Genomic DNA, 20,078 nt, shown 5'->3' on the forward strand with positions numbered 1-20,078 from the left:
ACAGCCCCTTTTTTGATGATAGCGTACTGAGAAGCACAATGGGCCCAATTACATGTCTATAATCCTGTTTATTTCGGCTTGCATCGGCAAACCATATGCTCAGCTTCAATTCCCTTTCTATCTTCGTTATCTTTCCCCGTTATCTTTCCCCGTTGAGAAAACGATTGCTTCAACAAAAGTCTTCGCCGGGTCAGCGGGTCTTGAGGCGTTGGTCTTGGGCTGTATATATTGATTGATTTAGTCTTCACGTTCGTGTCTTTGCCGACCTTACTCGAATTACTCCTACTATCATCATTCGCGCAAAACAAAATTCCATAATTGACTCACGTAATCTAAGCGTTTTAGGATTCATCACAACATCATTGTAACAAGACGAAAAGGCAAAGCCAAGGTCTGGCTAGGCATAACTAGAGCGTACTACATAGGGCATTTTCACGTTGCGGTTCAGAAAAGAAAGGAAGACTCGAGGCTTTCGCCGGGGAACACGCATCTACTGGAAAGCCTGAGCCCGCTCCCATTCGGAGGCGAGGTCGTCTCCGATAGCCCGCATGGCCTCCTTCTCGAGCTCACGAGCGGATAAGTTTGAGCGCTTGGAGATCTTAGAAGTAGTCTCTTCCTTGGATAGCTCCACTGTGATTTATCGAGGTCAATAATTCAGTCCGTAAAAATGTATCGTGGCCCGGTTCAACTTACCGTGAAGGTACACAGCAGCACGCTTGCCACTAAACATCGCGTTAGGAACGTTGGTAGCGCCGTCACTTTTCATGTCACCGGCAGCGAACACACCGGTTAGGGATGTGCGGGTGGAAGCGGCAGTCTTTACATAGATCCCCTCCATTTCGAGACCCATATCAGTGGGGAGAGAGGAGGCCTGGCTGGTTCCAAAGTTGGTGATGAAAGCATTGCGCTCCACGGGCTTGCCAGTGGTGAAGTTGATGCGGAATTTGTCGAACTGGCGATCATGTTCCTCGTCCCGGTTCTTGCCGCCATCTTGGAGACGGTCGATGGAGCTGATGGTGCGGTTATCGATGGTGACATTCCACGCATTGAGTTGGTCTCTCCAGTTATCTCCACGGTTGGATGCAAGAGTAGCCTCCACATCAGGGGTGTCGGTACCGTTGACGAAGGCAACGATGTCGCTTTGCTGGGTGTGGATTTCCAAAGTTGTACCAACAACATCTACGAGCGAGCCGAGGATCCCGATGGGCTGATCGCGGTGTCTAAACCGATTGTTTAGGGTTGGATGGAAGGTATGAGCTTGTCTTGAACACTTACTCGTAACCGTCACACCAGGGGCACCAGTAAATTCCTTTGCCAAAGTTCTCACGCAGACCAGGGGTGGCAGGGAGATCATCCTTGAGACCGGTGCCCAAAACGATCTTGCGGGCAGTATAGTTCTTACCAGTGCCATCTGTCACTGTAAAGGAAGAGAAGTCTCCCTCAATAGGAACAATGGACGCAACTGTCTCGTTGACAAAGTGAGCGGTATCGTACTTCTCGATTTGCGAACGAGCCAGTCCTCGGAAGACATCAGGCGGGGTGCCTAGAGGTTCATTAGCCGCAAGGCCCATTTTTCACTGGTATCATTCAGAAACATACCATCGTTTCCAATCACATCGTGCATCTCCCGTGTGACACCATTGCGGTAATGCTGGTTGTCGAACAGCAACGCAGTTCGACGGACGCGCGACACTCCACTGATGGCGCTCAGTCCCGCGGGACCACCGCCAACAATAATAACGTCATAGTCTGTCTGGGGAATTGCCTCCGCAGCAGCAAATGATAGCAAAAAAAGAAGACGGAAACGAGAGTAGCGGCTTTGAAACCCATATTGAAGCTTTGAACGATTGGAAGGGGTTGGACTAGGGGAAGTTTGTTCCTTCCATCGATTCGCAGAGCATTTTTATAGACCAGCCCGTGGTTGCAATTTCCGCATTGTTTTGATGGTTTCTGGCGATCAACATCCCTTGCATGTCTGAAATTAAGGTCGGACTGCGCGGTAGTAACCTTATGTAGGAAGCTTGGCACAGTTCAGCTAATCAGTGAAATTGGAATGAGACACGGTGGACTGCGAAGCCCAGCCATTTCAGCAGATTTGCAGTCGTCATACTTGTCTTCCTGGGATGGGCTGTGGGTGGATGGCAGGTGGCATGGATACGCTACCGAGAGGTAAGGACATGTCCTACTATTCGATGCATACTCATGTCATGCAGGACTTCGAGTGTTCATCCATTCCGAATTGGCCTCGAGGGCCCTGTGCAATTTCTCCCATGTTGATCGTCCTAGCGCGCCAATCGAGTCCGAGTCACACATTGAAGACTTTGTGCAGAAACAAGATCAGTTCATATGTAGGCTGAGAGACCCACGTTTGCGAGTTTTACGTTGCCAGGACTTCGATATATATCGAAGTGATATATATAACAGTCCCGCAACATTCCCATCTTTAGTCCTCATACTGACCTATTTTATGCAATGGCGTGATATCCTTACGGTTCTTGAGAGATACAACCGTAAGTAAGACCATGTACAAAACAGTAAGCTCAACATCCTTAGGGGTTATATAGTTTGAAAATAGCTGGAAAGATACAGAGTCACATCGTATTCGGTGCATATATGTACACCTGGCCTATTTGTTCGAGTAATGTTCATGCAAAGTCCGTCGACTGTGGCGGACTCTGGTGGCAACAGATCTCAGCTTAGCCTCTTTTCCAACTTGAAGCCCTAGTTATCCTCCAGAGCTCATGGCAAGCAGCCGCGCCTCAAAGGCACAAAGGCGAAAATGTTTACCGATACGAAAAGTAACAAGTATAATACAGATAAAACATCATCATGCTTTTAGGGCTATGTAATTTTTCGCTCAATGGGTTCAAGAATTAGCAGAGACCGCCTGCTTCCCTTCAGTCTCATTTTGTTTGGCAGCAAATCTTTCTCTTGCCAGCTCGATCTTCGACTTCGGCCGCTCTCCAGAGCCTTCCATACCTTCCTGGTTTCTTTCAATCCCCTTCGCTCGAGCATTCCATTCACTGCGGCGTCGCTTGTAGAGATCCATTGACCAATTTCTCCATACGGCCCGGCCAATGAAGGAGTCACGGAGGACCATTTCTTTGGATGCAAGCTCCTGGGCCATCCGCTCCTTGACGAAGAAGATATCCTTGGTGGCGGTCCACAAGGCGTCCACTACCCGGGATCCGTTGCTGTTTTGAGCAAGGTCGACCAGATGGCCCTGGAAGAAGGCCACAAACTGGCGCCGGAATTGAGGAGTTGAAGTGGGAGATGTTAATGCCTGTTGCACGACGCGGGTGGAGGTTGGTTCTTGTGCGAGTTGAAGAATTGTTTCGGGTGACTGGGCAAGAAGGCTGCTGTAAACAAGCTCACTTAAGGGCCCAGGTACGGCCAACATCGCTTGTGTGAGCAAAGAGCCATGCAGCCTCTCTGGAGCAGAGGCTGATGATTTGGCGGACGCAGCTCTGGCTTGTTCTGCGTGGTCGTCGTCGAACTCGCCAGCATCTTTCATTTCATGGTCCACAGGACCTTGGACCGACTCCGGTGGCCCATCAAGACGAAGCATCTGGCGAAGTCGGAGCGTTTTATCTCCACTGTAGGCATTCTTGAGGGCCCTGGCGAGGGGCTTGGTGTCAACATTACGGACTACACATCTCTCGATGAGTACTCGGGGCACAATCAGCCGTGCTCTTTCAATAAGGCCTGGAACCTCGGGGATGATGAGTTCCATGGCATTTTGCAGGTCATCCTTTCCAAGTCGCTCAAGAGTCTTCAATACCACGTAGCCAGCGGTACTGTTCCGGGACAGAGAACCAATACGCTCCCGGATGTTGTTTTTGTAAAGGTTTTTAAACACTTTACCCGGCATGTATCGCACCATGGTTTCCACCAGACGCGAGCCAACTGGGTCGTAGAGTAAGCCACGGATGAATGTTGCGCTTTCCGTACCTTCTTCAAAAGATTCGTCTGGGACAAGTCTGCGGAGAACAGATTTTGGATCTTTTGCACTGGACTTTCCAAAGTGGGAGAGCTCCAAGAACAGGAGAACTTGGAGAACGGGATTCCCCACAGGGTGTGAAGCCAGGGCGCGCAGGTACGTGTCATCAACGCCAGACACCATCTCGCTCATTATTTTCTTCAGAGCGGGCTCAAAGGACTCTGGGACACTGTGCTTCTGCGATGAAGCAGTCTCCGCTTCAGTCCCAGGTACAGGTGCACCCAACCTCTCTTTCTTACGGCTAGCAACCGCAGAGTCTGTCGACGAAAGGTCCACGGGTTCACCTGCGAGAACGAGCAATAAAACACGAATTGTATGTGATGCAAATCGTTCGGTCAACAAATATCCCCAATTATCCTTCAACTCCTCAATAACTGTCATGAACATGTCTGCCAATGACAGCTCGGGCTCCGTCTCGCCCTCCTCTTCCGCCTTCTTTGCCTGCTGTTTCGATGGCTTTTGCATGACTGCCGGGGCCGCATTTATGAATAATGTTTCACAGCAATGGCTAGCAAAACGATGCTGGACCAGGTGTAAGAAATGACCGATGAACTTGTTGAAGATCCTTCGAATCTGTCGAACGTCAGACATGGAGATCAGCTTCTCCATAAGCCTTGAACAGCCTTGACTACAGGCAATCTTCAATTCCTTCCCTTCTGCCTCTCGGTACACACTTTCCACAAACAAGCTCCTCTCCTCATCATCAATGAATTGGTTCAATTCAAGCATCTCGCTTGCACGGGAGAAGTATTCCTGTTCCTCAGTATCCAGCAAACCGTAGAAGGGTGTGTCACCAGAATCAGGTCTCCCAGATTCATCCTGCATCTCTTCATTTTCTATGGCGGGGATAGCAGCGTCATCGGCATAGTCGCCTTGTCGGTCTTCGTAGAAAGGTTCGACGTCGGCTTCGTCTGAAGACTTCACGCGCTTTGCGACAGGCTCTTCAGGCACATCATCATGCTTGCGCTTCGTATCTCCCTTCTGAGCCTTCTGTTCCGCTCGGCGACCTCTCTTCTGCTTTTCACGAGGCATGGCGATTGACTTTTGGGATCAATTGAAGAAGGAATTTGGTCAATTTTTTTTTCCCCGATAAGGCACTGGCCCAAGCGTTGAAGAACTGACGTTTGTCTTGTTTGCATTGCTGATAAGCAGTGGATCCAAAGTCAGCGCGGCCCAATCAGGGCGCTCACCTGATCTATACACCTCTCCTACTGTAGCGGAACAAACAGAATACTTCAACTGCGAATGAACACGGTGGTAACCCAAGTAGCATTTTTAAATACAGATAATATACATTTTCTCCGCAATGGTGTTCTAAACTGCAGAGTAAATAGCAGATACATGGCGTCCACATTCGACACGTTGCTCCATATCCACAGACCGTTTACCAACAGTTCCCTTGTGTCGGGGCATGATCTGCAATCGGGCTACCGGCTCAGGGCTCTTTACAGACTCTGGAGGTGCAGTGATGTACGTTGGGCGAGGCTGATTGCTGCGCTTGCCTGTGCCCAGCTGAAAGTTCTCGTTACCACCCCACCAGAAGGCCTCATATCCCCAGTCATTCACTCTTTTTGAGAGAACTTGTGTCTTTGGCACTCAAGTTCGCTTTGTTGTCCAAAATGGCAGCCACATGAGTGGTACCTACTGACCAGTTGCGGATACGGATCGGCACCATCTTCTTCGCTTGCTCGTCATACTCTCCGAGCCCACTCAGGTCCTTTATCTTGGTAGGGGCGTCCTGGACATGCTTCCATCTTCCTGTGCCCAGGGTCCCCCCAAATGCCGCGGCCGCAAGACCAGGTATCGGCTGTCACGTTACCCAAGTCTCGAACATCTGCTGGATTTTCCTCGGGACCGAGGATCCGTGTGGCGTCGACGGTGAAAAAAGTATTGGCTCCACCTGCAGCGACGCTGGTGACCCGCGTAGCATATTTCTGAGAGTTGTAGAGTCTGTTAATGGGCAGGACGAAAGGAGTGTCTCTATATGGCAATGAAGGCTCAAATTCAACGCCCAATTGTCCAAATGAGTTATCGCCCCAGCCAAAAAGACGACCATCTTTCGATAATGCTAAAGAATGGTAGTCACCGGCCGCGATATGGGTGATCTTAGATCCTTTGAGCTCTGTTACTTCGTGACAGGTGTCTGCTGGACCACTGGGCCTAGTAGACCAGGTAAGCCCAGTCACACCAAGCTGACCAAGAGTCGGATAGTTCTCAGTCGAGGAAGCAGCAGCGAAAACTCGCCCGGAGTTCGTAAGAAGGAGCACATGTTGCTGGCCACCGCTGATGGACGACACCTTTTCGCCAAGCTTCAGAGCAGGCTTCAGTAGGCGGTAGCTGAGAGTTGACTGCGTGAGCCCAAGGGAAAGCCAAGAGCCCTCTCGAACCTTCGGCCCTGTCAGCTGTCTCTTCTTTAGAGATGGGCAGAGAGTAGATATTTCCATCAGATGATAGTGCGATGATACGGCTCTCCGAAAACGAGAGCGATATCAATTTCTTGCCCACTAGGGTTTTGCTTGGTTTAAACTCTTTCTCGGAGAAGCCCTTGCCCCACTGAACCAAATCACCCTCTTCTGTAATAGCTGCGCCGGATCGCTCCTCGATCTTGAAGTCTCGCAACACCTGGCCATTGAAGTACTTGAAACGTCGAGGCGCCTTGATATCAGTGTCCTTCGATCCAGGATCTACCACTTTGTAGGCATTCGATCCCCAAGTATAGACACCGGGGCTCTTTAAGCTCCTTTTTTCCTGCACAAACTGGGCACGAAGCTCATTGGCGTCGACGGGTCCTTTTTTGGAGTCCACTTGGCTGTTGATCCATAATTCTTTATTGCTGTTGATGTAGGAGTATCCTAGAAATGCAGCAGTTCCGGCAACTGCCACACCAAGAGAATTGCGAAACCACTGTGGAGCTTCTACGCCCTGCGGCCTATTGCTTGCGAACCTGCGCCATGTCGTATTCAGAGGGCGTGTCGCGACGGAGGATGGACGGAGGAGGCGGGTGGCTTGCGCTGGAGCGCTTCGAGCACTTGTAGCCAACATGACGAGGTATTGGCAAATTTTGTGTTTAGCTCATGCCCTCGAGATAACGGGGGACGCATTCGATATCGTAGGAATGTCCGAAGGACACCGGGGAAGCTTCATTTTGGAAGCTCATCACCAGGGGCGGACACGAGTGGCAGAACATCATCCAAAGATTACACTTAGCCATCTCCTACTCTCTGGTCCCCTCACCCAGCCAACGGTCTTCTTATGCTTTTCGCGGGCCTGTGGAGAAGTAATGAGCGGCCACAGACACCACCCACGTTCCTTGACGCTCTGAATTCACCATGCCGTCCACAAAGCAGCAACGTGCCCGCCGCCAAACTGCACCTTCGGGCCCGCCGCGGAAGCCAACAGCCAACGAAACTCGAGCGAACCCCGACTCGGCGCAAGAACAGCCTTCCAATCTGCTTCAATGGACTATTCCTTGCTGGAATAATGAACTTGAATTCTCTCAATGGCTCAATGGAGTCAAAGACGATCTGGTCGAGGAGAGCTACGATCAATATCAGTACGTGTTCGCCAGCGGGGCAGGGTGGGTGTGGAGACTAACCGGACTCTAGAAACTGTCTTGATGAATTACAGCAGTCGAAGGAGCATATCGACGAGATCTTGACGAGCACCCTTACTCTCCTAGAGGATCTATCGAATCTTTCCGAATCCTTTAAATCCGTCGAATCGCAAACGTCCAATTTCGAGAAACAATGCGAAGGACTCCTGTCCGCCCAGGAGCGAGACACCAAACTCGCGAATGGAATCCAGACCAATCTCCATTATTATGACTTCCTTGACCCGGCATCTCGTCGCCTCAATGCTCCTGGAGCTGGAAGCACCGTCCGTGATCCGGAGTTCTCAGATATGCTTAAACGTCTTGATGTCTGCTTAGACTATATGGAAACACACGTATGTATCAAACACTGACCTTTTTCTCTTCCTGCAACTGATCTTAATTTTCATTAGCCTGAACAAAAAGAAGCCGAGATTTATCGCTCCCGATACCGTCTTCTCCTTTACCCGTGCTTTGACCCTTATCCGGGGCAATTTTGTATCTAACCTAAAGGACGTCTACCAGAATGTCGCGAAGAAGATCTCAGATCAAAGCCTCAACGATACTGCACTATCTGCACTCCTCTACGCAAAATTCAGGGTCGCGGCCCCTGAAATGAAGCGGATTGGGATCGAAATCCAAAAAAGAGCCGTCCCACCACTCAACCCAGACCAGAGCAACGAAGCTGAATACCAGAGCTTGATGAACGAGCTCCACAGCAACTACTCGGCTACGCGAGCTCGTCTAGTTGTTCCAATTGTTCGCAAGAAGCTCGCCGCCATCTCACAAGTCCCAAGCTCGTCGAATGATTTGGTCTCATTTGCCAGATTCGGAATAAGCTACATTCGAGGTATTTGCTTGGATGAATACGACCTATGGAGAGAATGGTTCCATGGACAAGGAGGCCTGTATGACTTTCTTGAAACCATTTGCGAGCCTCTTTACGACCATCTCGGGCCGCGCATTATCCGTGAGACGGATATTATCAATCTTTGCCAGCTCTGCACTTTGCTCCAGACTCGATACTTTTCGGATCCCGAGGAAGAGCCAGATATGGCGGACACCAATCAGCTTGATTTTGCTACATTGATTCAGCCAGCACTGCAAGACGTTCAAGACCGTTTGGTGTTCCGTGCCCAGGCAGTTTTACGTGATGAGATCGAGCGATACAAGCCCCGCCCCGAAGACGTCGACTATCCTATGCATAGCAAGCAGGTTTCATTGACCGTGACCGACACTCAGATCTCAGGCAAGAAGGACACTACGGCGGATGGCATGATTGATATGACAAAATCGGAAAATGAGGATGCCAGGAACAGCCCTCCAGAGAAGGACGGAAAGTGGGATTTTGAGACTCAGACTGCGCTCAAAGGTTGGTATCCGACACTCCGCAAAGCGATATGGCTCCTCAGCCGTATCTATCGCTTGGTTAATGTAAGTTCCATTAGGATCTACGTCTCCATTCAGTAATGGTGCTGACATATCCTCTTAGTCTACCGTTTTTGATGACCTAGCGCATCAGATCGTCCACCAAACCACCTTGTCCCTCCACAACGCTAGTATCATCATCTCTACCAAATCCACTCCAGCGGACGGGCAGCTATTTCTCATGAGCCATCTCCTCATCCTCAAACAGCAGATCGTCGCTTTCGATATTGAATACGTTGCTCCTGAGGTCTCACTTGATTTCTCTGGCGTGACTAGTACGTTCTTCGAGCTTCGTGAACGTGGTGGGCTTTTTAACCCACGAAATCTCATGCGCCTTGTCGGACACGGCCTGTTACCACGGGTAGTGGAGAACATGCTCGACGCTAAAGTTGAGCTTGACGGCCGTCTGCGAACCGTCATCAATGATTTCGTCAACGCCTTTGCTGCTCGCATGACAGCTTCTCTACCGACTAAATTTGTTGACACGCGTAACCTGCAGCGGGGAGAGTTGATCTTTCCGTCCTGCCACACTATCGAGAAGGAAGTCCCTGCTCTGCGGAAGGTGCTGAATGCCTATATCGATGACACTCGCATGAAGGAGACTCTCGTGGGAGCCGTGCAAGACCGCACGATCCAGATCTACGAAGACTTCCTCGAAAAGTACAATGCTTCAGGCAAAGGCCAGCCAGTCAGCAAGAAAGGGAAGGGTCGCGATGATGCTGTTTGGGATGTTGATACATTCGCCGAGTGGTGCGAGGGTGTCTTCCGAGTTGGCGTTGCTGGGCTGCAGGCAGAACAGGGGGATGATGATGACGACGACCTGCTGAGTACTAGCTCATAGATTTTCTTTTGCACCTTTTTTTGGCGGTCCTTTCGGCCTCACACCTTGAGCATAGATACCACATGGCATGAGCATGATTCTGTACATTATTGCAATCGTCGATCGATTTCGGATCCATTCAACCTTGCAAGCATTCTGTAATGGCAGGCATATCATAGTGACTTGTACCTGGACACCTAAATTTTAGGGCTGTTTAACTAGGGCCCTTCATCATGCCTACTTGGTTTGAGTACTTGAACAAATGTCTACTTGAAAACTTCAGGCTGACACTAGATCGAATCCTCTGAACGTCAGTACCGAAACAATACTTTCTCTCACGACTCCATTGGAGCTTCACTCGTACGTCATCGACTGGGTTCAGTTCTCGCCCTCTGCGGCATCCATTCCTTCACATCCATTGTAATTTATGGCGTGATAAGCAACGTGAAACCCATCATCAGACAAACGGGGGGCATCATCAATCGGCTGCCATCTCTTTCCTCTTGTCAAATTACCAGCTACCAATAGGAAGACTATACTTCAGAGATTCAGCCAGCCGTCTACGTTTTGGATACGTGACTTTGAACCATCATACTTCTTGTCAGTGGAAACATATATCATAAGTTGACGAGGAAGGATTCTTTCAATTCTCTGTCCTTCGAGTGATCCCCGGCGGGATACTCTTTTTGCTCCACATACCAGCAAGGCCGGTATGGGTCCCTATCTACATATCATTCAAGTGCTAGCTGCCAATCTCTACTCTGCGCTCTAATACAGACCGTGCCTCGGCTCCAGATAGGGTCTCAATCCCTAGCTCTGCGAGGACAGCGCGGGCGCTGTCGTTATCCTTGAAAAGCCTCTTCTCCACGTCCCATAGTCCCAGCGAGACCCTTGATTCATTCGTAACTTCGTCAGTATGCTCGGTTGTCGTAAGTCCCAGGTTCAGAAGACAAAGCCCCTCGTTAAGCTTCTTCACAATATGAATGGAGCCCCCGGCGTGACCTGCGACCCCGAGATTCGTGTCAACAACAGTGCATAATTGCTCAATATCTCCGAGTAATTGGGCTGCCCCAGCAGCTGAAAATGTATGTCTGGTTAGAACATTATCCCATATGTAGTTCTGTACAGACACCAGAAGCTGGCGAGACACGCGCCGTAGCGGGGCTATGCCCAAGGCCTTGGACAGGAAGCCAAGCTGGGAAGAAATTAAACGAAGCGGATGCGCCAGCTCTGAGGATAGGGAGTGTGATGATGATGATGAGTTTGAAGGATTAGAAAGGGTCGCCCAGGTCGACAGGCGCGAGTAAGGCTTTAGGGCGGAAGTGATGTTTGAAGTAAGAGTGGAGGTAACGATAGATTCAGAGCGCAATCGGAGGCGGCGATACGCTGACGCCGTTTCATCAAAGAGTGCCCCGTCAATCCCACCGTGGTTGTTGACCGCTGGAGAAGTACGTGATGCAAGCTCGGCTATAGACATGTTGCCAGCAAGATTTTGACTGCCACGTTTCAGTCGGTCTTGGAGCTCAGCCCATAGCTCCACAAAGAAGATGTCGTTACTCCAATCTTCCATCTTTTTCTCAAGGTACTCTGCGCTTCCAAAAACCCTACATAGTCGCTCCAAGCCAGCAACACCTTCCACACTGGCCTGTCCGTCGGCGCCTTGGACAGTACGCCCCAGGTAGAGGTCATTGCAAGGTATGCTTCCAGGGCAGACTGTAGGCGTTCGTGAAATTGATCAAAAATGGTAATTTGAATGTCGATGAGGAAACGGAGCCTTTGACTGAAGGAGGAGAGTGGTTGATAGCGTTCGGTGATTGTCTCCAGGAGGTCGTTCACGCGAATGGCCGCTTTAGTGGGCTTGCTGGCCGTCAGCTCGACGCCATCATAATCAATATGACCACTGTCTGCCGTGTCTATGATGTCTTTGTATCGGGCCAAGGCAAAGTCTTTTTCGACTTGGAGCCATCGGTTATACCATCCTTGCTTGGTAAGAACCTCCCATGCCATGCCCTTCCAGTTTTCAGCAGAGAAAGGATCTGGGAGGTAATTCCATGTTTCACGAATTTCATTATCGAATTTCATAAGCTCGTGAATAAAATGGCTGAGGAGTTGAGGATGGTTAGAAATTTGCGGGAGGAAAGAATCGATCTTCTGCCGCAGCATGGGCAGCAGTGCATTAATGAAAGCATGAAGCGAGTTGCAAAAATTCCATTCGAGGCTCGGCCCCGCAGACTGCGCCTTCTCATCGAGAATAGGCTGAAGATACGAGGTGAAGAAGCCTCCAAATTGATTAATAAGATCCATGATATGCGATAAGAAATATTCAGGCTAGGGATGGCATTAGGGAATTGTTTCAAGCAATATAGTTCACAATAAGCTTACCTTGTCAAGTTTATTGGTTGGCTTATCCCCGCTGAAGTGATATTTGAACCGAAGATCCAAAGGATGCACCATGACCTCTAATGGAAATAGGACCGGTGGCTCGGGCACTTGGCTACCAGTCAAGGCGTCGTGTATCGGAAGTTCTCTGCCAAAATGTCAGCGTAATGAGGTTCAAGTTGGTTGCAACAGCATGCATACGGTATTTGTAGCTCAATCAAAAGCTCCACATCCTGTTTCCACTGTGCCAGCAAACTGTCCGTGATGTTCAACTGTCTCGTCGGCCATTTCAACGATTCCAATGTCTGCTCAAGATTACCACCAAAGATTTTCCTCAGTTCCTCCCTTAATGCAAACGCGAGTTTCTCGGTGTAGTCGACGAGGTGAGGAGCGGCACCTTCAGCGGCGGGCTGAGCTTCTTTGAGCAACAGTGCGATATTGCGAAGGCGGGAGTAAGGTACTAATGCATCGCGAGGGCTCAATTGAATCTTCGTAATGGCTTCCTTGCTATTTCAAATCGTTCAGCATCCTGCAGTTTGGACAGAGAGGCTCGTTTGTAAGTACCTCAGTTCCTCCGCTTCCTTTAGCAGTGCCACGTAGCCCTTGGATATCTCCAACCGTTGCAACCTCTCCATACTATTTTCTAATCGACGAACGGCTTCATCGCTAGTTTCTGACTGTGTGATAGTCTTTAGTCGTTGATCGATATCCGCTTGCTCCATCATGAAAGCCTCGGCACGTCTGCGCGTAGCTTCCGCATGGTCGTCAGATGCCTTCGTGGCGTTTGATAGTGCATCTTGTGCTTCTGCTAGCTAATACCGCACTGTTAGAATCCAGCCATTCCGTCTTTGGGATTGTCGGCGAGGGGCCCTGTACCTGCTTGCGCTGGAGATCTTGCTGGGAACGAACACTGGACAGCAGGGAGTCCAGACTTTCCAGGTCTGCACAGACCTGAATTTTGTCATTCAGGTAGTCTTCCACTCGCGTCCGCTCGTGCGATGAGAGCGACGAGAGCGACGTGAACGGCGCCATTGTTGTGGAGGGGAAAACCAATGCGGAAGCGCAACTGTGTCGCCGATGATCTCCGCCTTTTCGGACTGACGTCTGGCCTCCGCAACCAACAGCTCCTGTGGCAACATGCACAGCTCCCTTTTACATAACCCTGCTTTGGAACATGTCTAGCCCTGCTAAAAAGCGCAAGCGAAATGGCGCTGAAGCTTCTCCTCAAAAAACTCGCAGCATAGCGTCCTTCTTCCAAGGGCAACCGAAGCAGGCGCCGAAGATCAGCCCGGGGCTTGAGCCTGGGCCCAAACCCGAGATCACAGAGCAAACGCTGTCGGATGAAGCTTTAGCGCGCAAACTCCAGGCCGAATGGGATCAAGAGGATCATGCACAGCCATCTAGTGCAAATGATCCCAATGATGCTTTGTGTAAACCAGAACCAGAGACAGCGCCTTCAGCTCCAGCGCCCACCGAGATAGCTCAAGACACACCAGTGGCACCTAAGAAGAACACATTATCACTCCAGTCATCGTCAGGTACAGAGGATACAGTTTCACTTTCAGTGCCTTTTGATCAAAATCCACAGACATTTGATGTCCACAAATATGCATCTGAGCTGCGACCGCACTGGGCAGCTGAGGGCGGCGATGCTACCTATGCGTTGATCACTAGAGCATTTGTCCTCGCCAATGCAACGACCAGCCGTATAAAAATCGTCGATACGTTGGTGAATTTCCTCCGGGTTTTGATTGAAGGGGACCCGGACAGCCTTCTTCCTGCAGTGTGGCTAGCAACGAACTCGACAGCGCCGCCTTATGAGGAATTAGAGCTGGGTCTAGGAGGTTCATCAATATCAAAGGCACTCAAAAAGATCTATGGCTTGGATAATCAAGGGCTGAAGGCCCTCTACGACCGACACGGTGATGCAGGCGATGTTGCGTTCGAAGCCAAGAAACGCCAGGCATTCACGTTAATCAAGCCAAAGCCGCTCAAGATAAAGGGTGTTTATCAATCACTCTTGAAAATCGCCACAAGTAAAGGCCCAGGCAGCCAAGAAACAAAACAGCGAATTGTCGAGAAGCTTTTGCAGGATACTCGTGGTGCCGAGGAGAGCCGTTACATTGTGCGAACTCTCGTGCAAAATCTGCGGATCGGTGCTGTGAAAACTACAATGCTCATTGCCCTTGCACGCGCCTTCTTGTATTCCAAGCCGAGCGGAGCGGAATTTTCGGTACGATCGCCGTTCGACCTAGGGCGACTGAAGAAAGACGAACTTTCTGAGATGTATTCTAATGCGGAGGAAATCGTCAAAGCGTCTTACGCTAGACATCCCAGCTACAGTGACCTTGTTCCATGTCTTCTCGAGATTGGAGTTACAGAAGAACTACTCATTCGATGCGGCTTGCAGTTGCATGTCCCACTGAGGCCTATGCTGGGAAGCATCACTCGCGATCTATCAGACATGTTGACCAAGTTGCAAGGACGTGATTTCAGCTGCGAGTATAAATACGATGGCCAGCGCGCTCAAGTGCACTGTGATGAACGAGGGAAAGTATCGATTTTTTCTCGTCACCTTGAACTAATGACGGAGAAGTATCCTGACCTTGTTTCCCTCGTCCCTCAGATTCGAGGAGAGGGTGTATCGAGCTTTATACTGGAGGGCGAAGTGGTGGCCGTAGAGCGAGATACAGGCAACCTCCAGCCTTTCCAAACTCTGACCAACCGCGCAAAGAAGAACGTCGAAATCGGAGCAATCACTGTCAACGTCTGCCTCTTTTCATTTGATTTGATGTACCTCAATGGAGAACCACTACTGGACCGCTCGTTCCGTGAGCGGCGAGAGTTGCTCCGGAGCCTGTTTGTCGAGATTCCAAACCAGTTTACTTGGGTAAAGAGTATCGATGCGACATCGGCAGATTCCGAGACCGTGTTGGAGTTCTTCAAAAGTGCTACAGAAGTCAAGTGCGAAGGCATCATGGTCAAAGTTCTGGATAATAGCATCAAACAGCCTCAAGAAAAAGCAGAAGAAGCAGCCTCACTCCAGAGTGAAAATATCCAACTGGAGGCCGAAGAAAGCGAGCCTACAGAGGTATCAGCTGATACCAAACCCAACAAAGACAAAGGCACCCGACGGAAAGCACTTTTATCCACCTACGAGCCTGACAAGCGACTCGAGTCATGGCTGAAAGTAAAGAAAGACTACAGCACTTCTTCCGAAACGTTAGACCTTATTCCAGTCGCAGGCTGGCACGGCCAGGGCCGCAAAGCAAAATGGTGGTCGCCCATTCTATTAGCAGTACGGAACCCCGAGTCTGGAGCTTTGGAAGCCGTCACGAAGTGCATGTCAGGGTTCACGGATAAGTTTTACCAGTCCAATAAGGACAAATACGCCGAAGGTAGCGTGAACGTCATCTCGCGCCCCAGCTATGTCGAGTATTATGGGGAACCAGACATCTGGTTCGAACCTCAAGAAGTTTGGGAGATGGCGTTTGCCGACATCACGCTCAGTCCGACCTATCCAGCTGCAATTGGACTGGTGAGTGAGGAACGTGGTTTAAGTCTCCGATTCCCTCGGTTCCTCAGGGTGCGGGAAGACAAGTCGATCGATGAAGCCACCAGTTCTGATTACTTGGCTCTACTGTGGAGGAAGCAGGCGGAGCGAGCGCAGGTCGATAAGCAACAAGCTCCTGCTGAAAAAGATGGTCAATTGGGATGGCAAGACGACTAGGTCATCTTGAAGCTGTTAGTGTCGGACATACGAAGACCCAATACTATGTAATCCTCATGATATGATCGAAAATACTGCTGACCAACTTCGACGATTTGAAATATCCATTGCTTAGAGCCTTCAGTGTTTCCCAAAACAGGCCCTAAGGCAATCCCAACTTGGAAACAGAGTCGCACACTCACGTACCGGTAGTGACCGAGCCTCTTTGAACGTCGGCCGAGCCTGTAAGCCCAACTTGGATGACTTGAGCTAGCATACATCATTTATAAGACTCAATTTTCCCTAGGGCTTCTTCCCTTGCTTCAAGTCTTCGCTGAACTTCATGCACTCTTTGCTCGCGCACTTATTTACATTATGTTGTCTTTACTGGCTACCTATGACGAGGATGAAATATACTGAAGACGGGCAGATGAGCACAACCACTGAGTATGTCATGGTAGCTTTGATTACAATCTACAACACTAACTATTCTTCTAGCAAGCTCCGGAAAATGCATCGTTCGCTGGGCGTGATCGAACTCGCCGTCGACCCTGCTACGTACACCGTCTTGAAGACGCTGATCTCAATCCACTCAAACTTTTTCAAGTCAATATTCCAGCACAATCTTACAGAAGCACAGTATAACGCTATTATGCTCGAACGCATCGATTAATGGTCAGATATGTTGTCGTCAATGAATCTCATGTTATTCTTGAGATGGATACATGAGGAACGACTTGATTTTGAAGATCCGGAGGCCATGGACACCACAAGTCAACACCACGTCTTATTTTTGATTTGTCTCTTCGGGCTTGCCGAATACCTCTCAGCCGGTGGTTTGATCGATGCCCTTCGATCCTTGAATCGAAGATAAAATTTTAGCATGGCGCTGCTACTGACACACACGTCGATGTAAAGCGCGGTTTTCTTACCGGGGAACATATCATATCTGCGATAACCCTCCGTTGCAGTAATCCTGTGTGCAGGACCGTTACAGTAGTATCACTCAAGACATCCCTTGTGGACCTTTGGGCGCATAGTCGCACGTTGGTACGGAAAGTCCCTTTCGTATACGCATGTCACGGTGTCACAATAAAGGTGAGGGGCTATTGACGTATTGTCTTGAGTTATAAGGGCAGAGGACAGAGGGCGACTTTAAGCTATCAACTTGAAAGTGAAGGAGTTCTGTCATACCGGGTAACACGTGTGGGTGTGTTCGGGTTAATCGGGTCTAGTACGCGATTGATCTAGTATTTGTACATAGTGATGAATAGATATTGAATAGCAGGGGTCGATCAGGCGGGCTACGTATGGTCTCAGTAAGGGGAGAATCAATGGTTCGTTAAAGTACTGCAATTCTTATATTATCAAGTAAATGGGTAGCGTACTGAGATGCAATGGGGAAGTCGTGAGGCATAATCTTCTACATACAAAGAGGAATCGTTCAGCCGTCATAGGGGGAATCAAACAGGTAAAAGAGATAGAATAACGGTTCAGGGACGCAATTCCCCGCCCAGTTGCAAAGCCAGTCCCTCCTCCTTTACGCGGATATGAGGCGAGCTGCTTGGAGGAACCAGGTTATCAAAGTTGAGGCGCTTGCGGGTCGCAGTAAGCGGTGTGCGAGAAGGATTGCCAGGCGTCCGGCTGTTCCAGCCAGGCTGCGCTGGACTGGGAGTCACATTCACAAAATCAGCAAAATTGAATTGCTGACCTGGAGTGCCTAGGCCGGGCGTCATTTGTAACAAGCCACCGTGCTGGCTAGGAGGAGTGGAGGGCGGAACGAGGTGTGCATGAGAGCCACTTGCCACACGAGCTGGAGTGGGCGAGTTGGCGAGGTAGAGAAGGAGGTCTGCGTCGTCCTCATTTTCGGTGGGTCGATCTGGCCGAGCCAAACGTACATGCTTAGGTGGTGGAGTCCGAGGGGGGCGAGGAGCCAACCATGGAGCTCAAGCCTCGAAAGCTATGTAGGGGAAGATCGGGGTCATTGTCTTCATCGATCACTGCACCCCGGTAAACCGGAGACGATAGCTCGGGAATTGGCGCTTCGGACATAAAGGGGGCTTGGATGCGGCGGTAGGTCGTGTGACGGTTGACAGCCGGGGAGGATTGTGGTAATTGGTGGGAGCTCTTCCATGAAACTCGAGGTGCCTTAGTTGGACGTTCAGAGCCAGAGTCTGCCCGGAGGCGCTTGCGACTTGCAGACAGCATGGGCTGCATGGCATTGGAGTCAAAGGTGACTGCATGCTTGTTTCGGGCGGATCGAGGCAGCTCGTTGGAATAGGTCGAGCCTTGACCAAAGGCAGGAGGTGAGGTTATTGGAGTCTCGCAGCGGCTGCGAGAGACGTTGGAGGATGAATCGGAAGGCTTGTCGGTGTCGACAACAGCGGCATCGGGCTTCTGCAAGGTCAAGTTCAGGCCTTGCAGCTGGCCATGTTCATACTTAAGTTTTGCTAGACCCAGACGGTCCTGCAGACTCAGGGAGACCTGGGGCACATACAAAGATCTCTGGTTAGCTAGGGACATACTGTGAAGAATCTATGTATCTGTTCATGCTGTCCAGATAGAGATTGGAGATCCCTGATATCAAGAAATGCCATCTCGGCGGGTCCCATATCGTAGGGGATTTTTTTTTTTCCCGGGTAATGAGAGGGATTGCTGGCTTACCTGGGCAATATCTATCTTTTGAGAGGCCCTCTCTGCTGAACCAGGCTGGGGCACGGTCATGATGGGCATGTCATGTAGGAAAACAAGGACCAGAGGAGGACAACTGGAGGAGGAGGGACTCCGTTGCAGGTTTGAGGCAAGGGCGGCTGGGAAGGGAGCCAATTGGGCGATCGGCGATGGAGCCGAGCACGCTAGTCGGATATTTGGGGAATTGAAGATATGATGAAATGGAATCTATGAAGGATTTCCAAGAGAACTATATGCTAGTCAAAGAATGTATCGATGAACGAAGCCCAAGTCAAATGGGTTGGGGTTACAGAGACGAGTGCAGGTTCTGTTGTGGCAGAGCTGAAGTGCAGTAAGACGCGTCCCGCGCACTTTACGCGAAAGCGTGTCCCGCCCATTCCAGGGAACTGGAACAAATCGAGTCCCGTTCGACGCATTACTGCTTCCCCCTTTCTCAACGACTCATATTTTGGGGATAGTTTAGATAGCTGCCAAGTTCATTCTGTTCATGCCATGTCGTAGAAAAAGGGGCGAAGAAATTGGGTAATTATGGATCTATTCAGCTCCGGCCTCCACTTTGAAGTCACTAGAGTTACTAGTTACGAGGTACAGGACACACGCGCCTTAAGTTTGCAACCCCGTACCACCGCCTGGAGTTCCGCCTGCCTAGGACAGTATCGTGATACCCCCGGCCAAGCGGCCTTTCGCATTTTGGACGGGCAGAACTGCTAGCAGAAACACGCAGTGATCAGTGCTGGTCAGAAACTTAAAGACGGCTGGGCTACAGATTCTTGCCAAAGTGGGCCGTGGCTTCCACAGAAACGATCTGGCATGCCTCTCAAGATTCCGATCTGCCAAATTCCTCCCCCTGGGATCGGTCGATACTGTTCGGAAGAGCTTGCAGTGTGCCATGTTATACTCCGTACGGTTTGCTCGACTACACCAGAGACCTGGCTAATTCTGGCAAGGAGCTGACAGCTCTGGCACCTCCGGATATCTTATCCCCCGCTGCTAAGGCTCGGGGCACCCTCGGTTCGCAGCTTCAGTTCAGGGTTCCAGCTGACACGGACCTGAATATTTCGAATGATTCTGGACCAATTGATATCCGGACACCTCGAATTGCAGAGAGGCGGCTAATGAACCAACCCGAAGATCACCCAGCGTCCCTTTGCGGCTCTTGAATAGTAATGACATGGTAGGTGGATTATCTCCTGCGACCGAGGATTGGGGGCTAGGTGGAGACCATTTTTGTGCTCGTAATAGGCGGCAAGATTTGCGATTCCAGTTATATACCCATGGCGTAACGGGCCGTAGTGGGCTAGTGCAGCTTCCAGGGGCCCTCGTGCTGGCCATGTCGGTGCCCTGGAGCCGTGGGATTGTCCACGTCAGCTGTGTAGGGATGGACCCAAGGCGCAGTACATAGTTGTATACCAAGTGCTGCTTCTTCCCGGTTCTTGCATCAGGCCAAGTCACAACAGAACAA

The 20,078-nt window shown here is 50.3% G+C and overlaps 9 protein-coding genes across 9 annotated transcripts; 4 read left to right on the forward strand and 5 right to left on the reverse strand.

The window, feature by feature from the left end:
* Nucleotides 1-490: 490 nt before the first annotated feature.
* On the reverse strand, nucleotides 491-1,973 carry N7468_004355 (NAD(P)/FAD-dependent oxidoreductase; the record flags this gene model as incomplete). Its single annotated transcript, XM_058473652.1, has 5 exons — nucleotides 491-630; nucleotides 694-1,220; nucleotides 1,276-1,543; nucleotides 1,600-1,862; nucleotides 1,912-1,973. 5 exons carry the CDS (start codon nucleotides 1,971-1,973, stop codon nucleotides 491-493), a joined length of 1,260 nt encoding a protein of 419 aa, XP_058332655.1.
* Nucleotides 1,974-2,866: 893 nt separating this feature from the next.
* Nucleotides 2,867-5,032, reverse strand: nop9 (RNA-binding RNA processing protein NOP9; the record flags this gene model as incomplete). The annotated part of the gene is made up of 1 exon (XM_058473653.1): nucleotides 2,867-5,032. The coding sequence occupies one exon, from the start codon at nucleotides 5,030-5,032 to the stop codon at nucleotides 2,867-2,869; it is 2,166 nt and encodes a 721-aa protein (XP_058332656.1).
* A 282-nt stretch (nucleotides 5,033-5,314) lies between these two features.
* N7468_004357 (RCC1-like domain-containing protein) lies at nucleotides 5,315-7,042 on the reverse strand (the record flags this gene model as incomplete). Its single annotated transcript, XM_058473654.1, has 4 exons — nucleotides 5,315-5,587; nucleotides 5,646-5,758; nucleotides 5,820-6,387; nucleotides 6,506-7,042. 4 exons carry the CDS (start codon nucleotides 7,040-7,042, stop codon nucleotides 5,315-5,317), a joined length of 1,491 nt encoding a protein of 496 aa, XP_058332657.1.
* Nucleotides 7,043-7,329: 287 nt separating this feature from the next.
* Nucleotides 7,330-9,858, forward strand: N7468_004358 (Golgi transport complex subunit COG3; the record flags this gene model as incomplete). The annotated part of the gene is made up of 4 exons (XM_058473655.1): nucleotides 7,330-7,577; nucleotides 7,606-7,945; nucleotides 8,016-9,023; nucleotides 9,082-9,858. The coding sequence occupies 4 exons, from the start codon at nucleotides 7,330-7,332 to the stop codon at nucleotides 9,856-9,858; spliced, it is 2,373 nt and encodes a 790-aa protein (XP_058332658.1).
* Nucleotides 9,859-10,579: 721 nt separating this feature from the next.
* Nucleotides 10,580-13,248, reverse strand: N7468_004359 (RINT-1 family protein; the record flags this gene model as incomplete). The annotated part of the gene is made up of 6 exons (XM_058473656.1): nucleotides 10,580-11,482; nucleotides 11,509-12,165; nucleotides 12,220-12,364; nucleotides 12,418-12,723; nucleotides 12,781-13,028; nucleotides 13,093-13,248. 6 exons carry the CDS (start codon nucleotides 13,246-13,248, stop codon nucleotides 10,580-10,582), a joined length of 2,415 nt encoding a protein of 804 aa, XP_058332659.1.
* A 142-nt stretch (nucleotides 13,249-13,390) lies between these two features.
* On the forward strand, nucleotides 13,391-15,946 carry N7468_004360 (putative DNA ligase I; the record flags this gene model as incomplete). Its single annotated transcript, XM_058473657.1, has 1 exon — nucleotides 13,391-15,946. The coding sequence occupies one exon, from the start codon at nucleotides 13,391-13,393 to the stop codon at nucleotides 15,944-15,946; it is 2,556 nt and encodes an 851-aa protein (XP_058332660.1).
* A 385-nt stretch (nucleotides 15,947-16,331) lies between these two features.
* Nucleotides 16,332-16,598, forward strand: N7468_004361 (uncharacterized protein; the record flags this gene model as incomplete). Its single annotated transcript, XM_058473658.1, has 1 exon — nucleotides 16,332-16,598. One exon carries the CDS (start codon nucleotides 16,332-16,334, stop codon nucleotides 16,596-16,598), a length of 267 nt encoding a protein of 88 aa, XP_058332661.1.
* An 820-nt stretch (nucleotides 16,599-17,418) lies between these two features.
* On the reverse strand, nucleotides 17,419-18,649 carry N7468_004362 (uncharacterized protein; the record flags this gene model as incomplete). Its single annotated transcript, XM_058473659.1, has 3 exons — nucleotides 17,419-17,826; nucleotides 17,864-18,409; nucleotides 18,590-18,649. 3 exons carry the CDS (start codon nucleotides 18,647-18,649, stop codon nucleotides 17,419-17,421), a joined length of 1,014 nt encoding a protein of 337 aa, XP_058332662.1.
* Nucleotides 18,650-18,871: 222 nt separating this feature from the next.
* On the forward strand, nucleotides 18,872-19,776 carry N7468_004363 (uncharacterized protein; the record flags this gene model as incomplete). The annotated part of the gene is made up of 2 exons (XM_058473660.1): nucleotides 18,872-19,099; nucleotides 19,396-19,776. The coding sequence occupies 2 exons, from the start codon at nucleotides 18,872-18,874 to the stop codon at nucleotides 19,774-19,776; spliced, it is 609 nt and encodes a 202-aa protein (XP_058332663.1).
* Nucleotides 19,777-20,078: the final 302 nt, after the last annotated feature.

The sequence above is a fragment of the Penicillium chermesinum genome (assembly GCF_028974085.1).
Source record: "Penicillium chermesinum strain IBT 19713 chromosome Unknown utg000003l:1.0-5111272.0:1.0-5115320.0, whole genome shotgun sequence".
In the NCBI taxonomy this organism is placed as follows: domain Eukaryota; kingdom Fungi; phylum Ascomycota; class Eurotiomycetes; order Eurotiales; family Aspergillaceae; genus Penicillium; species Penicillium chermesinum.